Here is an 8085-nt window from a genome sequence, read left to right as displayed (position 1 = left end):
CTTATTTGATTGATTGCTTTTTAATTAATAAATTGTCTCTTTTTCTTTCTCAATTCTTCAACTCCTATTGCTTATATTAATTATAATGAGAGAAAGTACCCGCGCGTTGCGGCGGTGAGATGGTGAGAGTGATAGGTCATAGAGTGTGATAGCTCATAGGAGGTGATAGGTCATAGAATGTAATAGCCAAATGCCTTAGTCGTACGGGCTCCGCCCTCGGATTAAAAATTCGTCAAAAGTATATTGAATGACCTCTCTAATGAAAGAACATGAAATTTTAAGAATACCAATATATTTTTTACAATTTATCGATGTACGGTTTTTGAGATAGAAGATTTTGAATGAATTAGAGGGATAAAATGATTTACGGAGGAGAGAGAAAAAAAATGAGTGGTTGAGATTTAAGGAGAAAGATGAAAATGAATGGTTGAAAGTTGAAAAAATTTGGAGGGAACAAATGCTTTATAATGTAGTAGTGATAAGTTATTAACATGAAGATTTCAAAATTTTAAGTTTACGATCCGAAATCACATGGCTATTTGTCATCATCCACTATGCTTACAAGTTCCGATTTTGATGTGATTCTAAAACTTTAAGGTAAATCAAAAATTTATAACTAAACATATATTATATTGATCATTACTGTTTATTATAATTAACTTCGGTCATCGATTTACCTTATTCACAATTTATTTTATACTCACAAATCATGTATCAGGAATATTTAAATTTTTTTATGATAAAATATATATAGCTACCGTACATCGTACGGGTATTAGGACTAGTATATATATATATATATATATGACGAAATATTTTTTTTGTTTTTCAATGAAAGTTTTTTTTTTGTTTTTTTAAAACGACATTCTATCATACTCCTAAATTACACCCTACAGTTTCATTATTATTATTATTATTATTATTATTATTATTATTATTATTATTATTATTATTATTATTATTATCATTATCATTATGCATATAAAGTTTATTATTATTATTATTATTATTATTATTATTATTATTATTATTATTATTTACTCGTATTATATTGATAAAAAGAGGGTGAGAATAATGAGGATGTTTTCATTTTTTTTTTCCATTTTTACAACTTATTTGTATCATTTTTTGTTTTTAGTTGTTTCATTTTTATAACTTATTTGTATCATTTTTTGTTTTTAGTTTTTTCATTTTTACAACTTATTTATATCTTTTTGATGAAAATTTATTCAAAAAATAACACAAAAAATGAAAAAAATAAAAAACAAAAAATGATAAAAATTAGTTGTGAAAATGAAAAAAAATAAAAAAATAAATGAAAACATCCTTATTATTCTTACCATTCTTCCATTAATAATAATAATAATAATAATAATAATAATAATAATAATAATAATAATAATAATAATAAAAACTGTAGGGTGTTTTTTCGAGAGTATTAAGTTTCATCCCAAATATGAGTGTAATTTAGGAGTACACGTATGATTGAATGTCGTTCTAAAAAAGAGAAAAAAAAACAATCATTGAAAAACGAAAAAAAAAATTTCTTCATAATAAATATATTTACCCAACTTTATAGATGAAAATAAAAAAAAGTTAATATAAAGAAAACTCTAAAACTCTTGATAAATATTTTTACGGTAAATTACATAGATACTACCTAATGTATACATGAAATAACGTGTTTGATACCTCACGTGCACGACACATGTCATGACTTAACGGCCAAATAGACGGTCATTAGTGATAGGTATGGTCCGAGTGAAAAAATAGAACTTCGAGTATGATCGATGTGGAAAAACAAGTTTAGGTATGGTCCGAGTGGAAATTTCAAAGTTTGTATCAAAAGAGTAATTTAAAATATACTTTAGGTATCATCCATATTTATGACTTTTTCTCCATCTTACCACTCCCCTTACGTCTTCACACATTTAATTTTGGATGTAAAACAGTAAAAGCTCACACCCGCAACGACGCGACCAACGCCAACCACGTCGTATTTGACGAGGCTCACGACGTCCCCCACAACGTGTGGTTGGGACCTCACACCCCTTCATGGCTTCATCCGAATGGGGGTGAGGCTTAAATACTCTATCATGTCGACCATCACGTTTGTTTAGTTTTGATATGATGGGGACCGATAAACTGGTCCTACATTCAGCCAAGAGTACTATGTAAGGAGGATGCGATTGGTTTGAAAGAATTAGATATATGTGAACACATGCGTAATTAATATTCTTGATATTATTTTTCTATTATATAAACCAATAAATTCATGAACTCAATGTCACACAAAACCAAATATAACAAATTAGACGACAAAATGGCTTATACCGGAAACAACAACAACCTTCATGTTGTGTTCCTCCCGTTATTCGCTAAAAGTCACATGATCCCTTTAGTCCAGGTCGCTAGATTATTTGCGGCCCGTGGCGTTCGCTCAACAATCATCACTACCATACACAATGAACAAATATTCAAAAATGACGTTGACCGTGATATTGCCGATGGTTACCCCATCGCGGTCAACACTAATCTTACATTTCCAGCATCGGAGGTGGGGCTTCCAGTTGGAGTAGAAAACTCCAACGATGGTTCCGTTATAAATGTGGAGTATAGGGCGGCAGTCTATCGTGGCATGATGATGCTCCAGTCTGATATGGAACGTGTGATACGTGATCTTGCCCCAGATTGCATCATTTCGGATATGTTCTTCCCATGGACCGTTGACTTGGCAGAAGAGCTCAAAATTCCGAGACTGTTGTTTTACCCAAATTGTTTGTTTTTTCATTCTATTGTGCATAGCTTAAAGGCTTATGCTCCTGATGCCGATGATGTAGAAAGTTTCATTGTTCCAAACTTGCCAGATGAATTCACGTTGAAGAAGTCTCAGGTGTCAGATGAATCAAGACTAAGCACGAGTTTGGGTCAAACGATAGAAACAATTCATCAATCGGAGAAACGTAGTTTTGGTATTATTTATCACACATTTTATGAAATGGAACCAGCATATGTGGATCACATGAGGAAGGTTAAAGGTGACAAGATATGGCCTATTGGTCCTCTGTTTCAATTTTTTAGGAACGAGGATTGCAAAACCGATGGATCATCAGCTGAGAGGCATGATAGTTTAAGTTGGCTAGATAATCAAAAACAAAAATCAGTCATATATGTTTGCTTTGGAAGTATTGGAATACTCCCAAAAGCGCACGTCACAGAAATTGCCTTGGCGTTAGAAGAATCTAAGCAGCCGTTTTTATGGGTGCATAGGAAACACCCAGGTGATGAGCATATTAACCCATTTCCAGATGGATTCGAGGAACGGATCAAGAAAGAAAACAAGGGTTTGGTCATAACTAGTTGGGCACCCCAAGTGGAGATATTGCAACACCCGTCCATACTAGTATTCTTTAGTCACTGTGGTTGGGGCTCGGTCCTTGAGGCTGTGGTTTCGGGTGTGCCATTAGTGACATATCCATTGTTCGCCGATCAATTGTACATTGAGAAGTTGGTGGTGGAGATCTTAAAAATTGGAGTAGGAGTTGGAGTGGAGGTTTGGAACTCATCTAGTGTAAAAATTACTAGCCCGGTAATTGGAAAAGGGAGCATTATTGAAGCCTTTGAAAAATTCACCTCTGGATCTTCCATAGCTGAGACCATTACAAACAACTTAAAAGAGATAACCAAGAAATCCAAACAAGCTGTTGAAGAAGGTGGATCTTCTTTCAACAATTTAACGGCTTTGATCGAAAAATTAAAAGCCGTTAAATTCTCCCAAAAGACATGATCATGCAAGCCATCATTGCTTAATCCTTTTCAAATGTTTCTGTTTTTCTTCTCTTTATCTTGATCTTGAAGCCTATTTATGTAATGAAAATATGAAATAATGTTTGAATTTTTGTATTGTGTCTCAATCTGTGTTACAAACATTAAATATGTGATGAACCTGGATTTACAAGCTATTTATCTAGCTCGTCATTCGTCAATAATTTTAGATACCTAAAACAATATAGATATAGTCATATAGATGTTGAACTTTTTGTACGGATGCGACATTTTTTGAAGCATGTGGTGCAACTACGAAATGTTGATTTAGAAATTGTAAAACTACGAAAACCGGTATCTTAGACACGGGCTTAGGTACGTGCCCACAAAGCCAGTGTCTTAGACACCGGCGTTCACTTCTTACAACTAAAGCCGGTTTCTTAGAGTACGGGTTTCTGAGTGCTTTGTCAAATTCGGTGTCTTAGACACCGGTTAACTCCCAGCCAAATACTTTATAAGTAGAAGCAATCTGTTTAAATAAAGCAAATAACAATCAACAAAACGTAACAAAAATAAGATATGAATGTCTCTTCTCATTGGAATAGTCATTAAATTGTATAATAAAACATTTATTACGATCTTACTATGTGTAATTAAGTTCCTCTTCATATAAACATTGGAGTATATTTATAGCAAATCAAGGTGATCATCGATACTTGATCGACACTACCCGGCCCAATCAAGACAAGAGCCACACCTGAAGCATCCATTCGATCCTGATGCAAAGTTGAAAGTCCAACAACATTGATACTAAAATTGTCAATGTTGTTTTGTCTAACTTTCTAAATAGTTGAAAGATTGACTTTTTAAGTCAAAGAAACCAAGTTAAAATTTGCACCAAATGAGCTAATTCGTCTCCCTCGAACCAGCTACTACGGTACCCGATAACTACTTTACTTCTTAACACAGATAGACTATACCTTAGTCTAACTATAATGCCACTCGAATGAACTTGAGCCCTCCACAATTAACCCGTAAACTATATCGAAAATCCCGAAAAATACTCGAAAGTATTTTTCATGCGAGCATGAGAACTTTAACGAAATTTCACGAAACTTAACACACTACTTAATGGATCATAAACGAGCTTATAACAACTTTTAGAACGAAATTTTAATATACGGCTTTTATTCAAATTGAGATTGAAGTTTATGAACAATGTTTCGAAAGTTTTTAATGTGATCCAAAAGCTTTCTATCACCTCTTCTTGCTTTAAGTGGCACGTCTACTCCTTGAACATTGTTGAAAATAGCATATGAACGATGTTTTTGTATGCCTTGTAACCATAAAGCTCATTGTTTATCGGTTCGGATCTTGGTTGGAAATTTGCTTCCATTGTTGAGTGATGTTGGTTAAGTGTTGGAAAATATATGAAAGTTTATGGGTTTGAATATATGACAGTTAGTATGTAAAAGGTGGTTGAAAATGTTTTGCATGAAATGCATATAAATGGTGCAGCTTGTGAATTCATAAGTCACGAGTTATGAATCCAAAATATAGTGTTCAAAAGAGTGTCATTAATTTCTAATCAAATAATAGTGATCAGGTTTGCTTGTGAATTCAAAACATTGTCATGTGGCTGTTGGACTCTACACGTGGTAAGACTTGACAGCAAGCAAAGCAAAATTCAGAAACCCGTACTCTTAGATACCGCCTTTCACTAGTACAGATTTCACACATAGAGACCGGTTATACCGATGATAGAGACCATTTATGCAACTGGTCTCTAGGATGACTAGTCTCTATTCTTATAATAGAGACCAATAGTCTACAAATGAAGTGGTCTCTATTCTTTTATTCCCGCCTATATTATCTCTTCCCGCCATCAATATAAACTGGTCTCTATTTCATTTTTAATAAACCTGTTTGTTTTTACATAACTGGTCTCTATTCATTTTGTTTCAAAAAAAAAATGTGATGCTGTATACCAGCTCCAAAAAACCTAAAAACCTGCTGCTGTTTCTAATTCACTCTCATACAACACAAACACAAACCTGCTGCTAGGAATACAAAACCAAATACAAACTTGTTGCTCAACAATTAAATACCAAAACCAATCTTCTTGCTCAATAATTAAATACCAAATCGAAACTTCAAACTAGATAATCAAAATCAGTTCCAAAGTTATGGTACTCAAACATCAAGTTCAAACGACTAGCACCTAAATCATACTACTTTACCAATATACTACATAACATTAGAAAACTAAACATGTTCCAAAAGCTAAATAACATTAAAGTTCCTACCAAGTCATGAAATTCTAAGAATAAACTTAGTTAATTACGTAGTCCATACTTTAGACATGAATAGAGACCATTTACTAATACAAGAGATGGTCTATAAACATTCAAACTTTAGAGACCATGTCTCTTATATTGAAACAATTTATTTAAAAAGTGGGTCTTTCATTCCACCGGTCTTTATAATCTGACGTTTTTGGGTCTACATATATAGACCGGTTACGTAAGTTTAAAGAGCACATTGTTAGAAAATAACTGGTCTCTATATAATTAACCGGTCTCTATTCCCGGAAATTTGTAGTAGTGTTTGGTTATAAAAATAGAAGATCGGTGTCTTAGACACCGGCTTTGACAGGAACCGTACACCAAGACCGGTGTCTAAGACACCGGCTTTGCCCATGAAAACTTAAAACCGGTGTCTAAGACACCGGTCTTCGTAGTTTTACAAATTCCAAAAACAAAGTTCGTATTTGCACCAATTGCCTCCAAAAAGTTAGCATCCGTACAAAAAATTCTATAGATGTATATAATAAATTAACAGGAAGATGATTTCATTAGAAAGCATCCCATTTGGTACATGACCCATTATAAATGAAAGTGGGTAAAAAATGGCCATAGATTACCAACATAATTTTTCCTTATAAAACTAGCAATGTGAATAAAGCAACAATGTAATAAACTTACATGGGGTGAAAATGCAATGGAGTTTACTGGTTAGACGATATCTCTTCCAGCTTTTGATTTGTGATGATACTTGAATGCATACCTTAGGAAACAATTAAGGCAACATTAATAAAAGAGACAAAAGTAATGATGTGCATAGATAAATAAGGGTACTTGTTGGATTGACGATACTCGGTCATGTCAAAAGATTTCAATGCAACACGTTTCCGTAGTGCCAAGAGCATAGGAGCTATAGATCGACAGCATATTTCAACTGAATCTGATCATTAACCCTATTGTTGAATCACCATAACAGTCACTTGATGGCAAGAGAAAATTACATTTTAAGTCCGGAAATCTTTTCGGTAAATCCAAGTGAATCTATAAATCAACATTTATGTTACTTTTTGAGCTACCATAAATTGTTTCAAATAGAATGAAAGAAACTACAGATAACGAAGATTTAAAAAATATACATATAATGAGAGCTTTTCTTGATCATTACCTTTGAAGGGGAATATCATTAGTTGATTAGAGGTGTTTGAAATCTTTAAAATTACATTTTTCTAATGCACAACGGTAAATCGCTTTATTCAATACGGGTTATTGAATAATATCAAGAAACGCAGTTACTCAATAATACAATTATGCAATAAACATAAACGTGATGTCCTTCTACACCAGTAATTACGCAATCAGTTTTTCACTTAGGCATTTTCACAAACAGGTGGTGTGCAAATCGTAATAAAGCAAACACTTTACCTTAACTAATCAATTAACTAATTATGCATAATCAGATATTAGATGAAACAGGAAGTTTATTATGAGTCGGAAATGGAAAAGGGGTTCCATTGCCAAGCAGCAATTTCAAGATCAATACTTCCAATGGAGCATTCAATTGGTTTGTCCACTATAATTCCCAGAACAACAACTTTAATACTACATATAATAATACAGATACAAAATTGAGAAATTAATATATGAAAATAACTACCTCAACTTAAGGAGGATGTTGAGCAGCAGCAGCTGCTTTTATAGTTTTTTTGGCGCATAAGAATTCTGTTTCTTACTTTTAAACTAACACCGTGTTTTATAGTATTTTTCAAAGGGAAATAATATAATAGTTTAAAAATCCTTTTTAAGGGTGAGATTAAAAAAGATAATTTTAAGTTAAATTTCTAAAAGGTTAAATCATTTTCCTTTTTTAAATCTTATCGAAAATAACCATTTGCCTATCTATTTCTTCTATCCTTCTTTTTCTCTCTTCATGCTACTCAAAGAATCATTTTATCAAGTACTGATTTATACCTCTATACTATATGTATAACAAAAACGAAATGGGTACCCCTATAATTTG

General features: G+C 32.8%; 1 protein-coding gene and 1 long non-coding RNA gene across 2 annotated transcripts; one reads left to right on the top strand and one right to left on the bottom strand.

Moving 5' to 3' along the window:
• The first annotated feature begins 2270 nt into the window (after positions 1 to 2270).
• On the top strand, positions 2271 to 3914 carry LOC122581914 (nuatigenin 3-beta-glucosyltransferase-like). Its single transcript, XM_043754232.1, has one exon. It carries the CDS (start codon positions 2276 to 2278, stop codon positions 3785 to 3787), a length of 1512 nt encoding a protein of 503 aa, XP_043610167.1. The 5' UTR covers positions 2271 to 2275; the 3' UTR covers positions 3788 to 3914.
• A 2685-nt stretch (positions 3915 to 6599) lies between these two features.
• LOC122583876 lies at positions 6600 to 7818 on the bottom strand. The gene is made up of 2 exons (XR_006321341.1): positions 7723 to 7818; positions 6600 to 7109 (listed from the first exon to the last, which is right to left on the bottom strand). It is a non-coding gene; the product is annotated as an uncharacterized LOC122583876 (long non-coding RNA).
• Positions 7819 to 8085: the final 267 nt, after the last annotated feature.

Source organism: Erigeron canadensis, chromosome 9 (genome assembly GCF_010389155.1).
Source record: "Erigeron canadensis isolate Cc75 chromosome 9, C_canadensis_v1, whole genome shotgun sequence".
Classification (NCBI taxonomy): Eukaryota; Viridiplantae; Streptophyta; class Magnoliopsida; order Asterales; family Asteraceae; genus Erigeron; species Erigeron canadensis.
This window is presented reverse-complemented; position numbering and strand designations above follow the sequence as displayed.

Coding starts and splice junctions, on each gene's coding strand:
- LOC122581914 (XM_043754232.1), top strand. CDS start 2,276: ATGAACTCAATGTCACACAAAACCAAATATAACAAATTAGACGACAAA.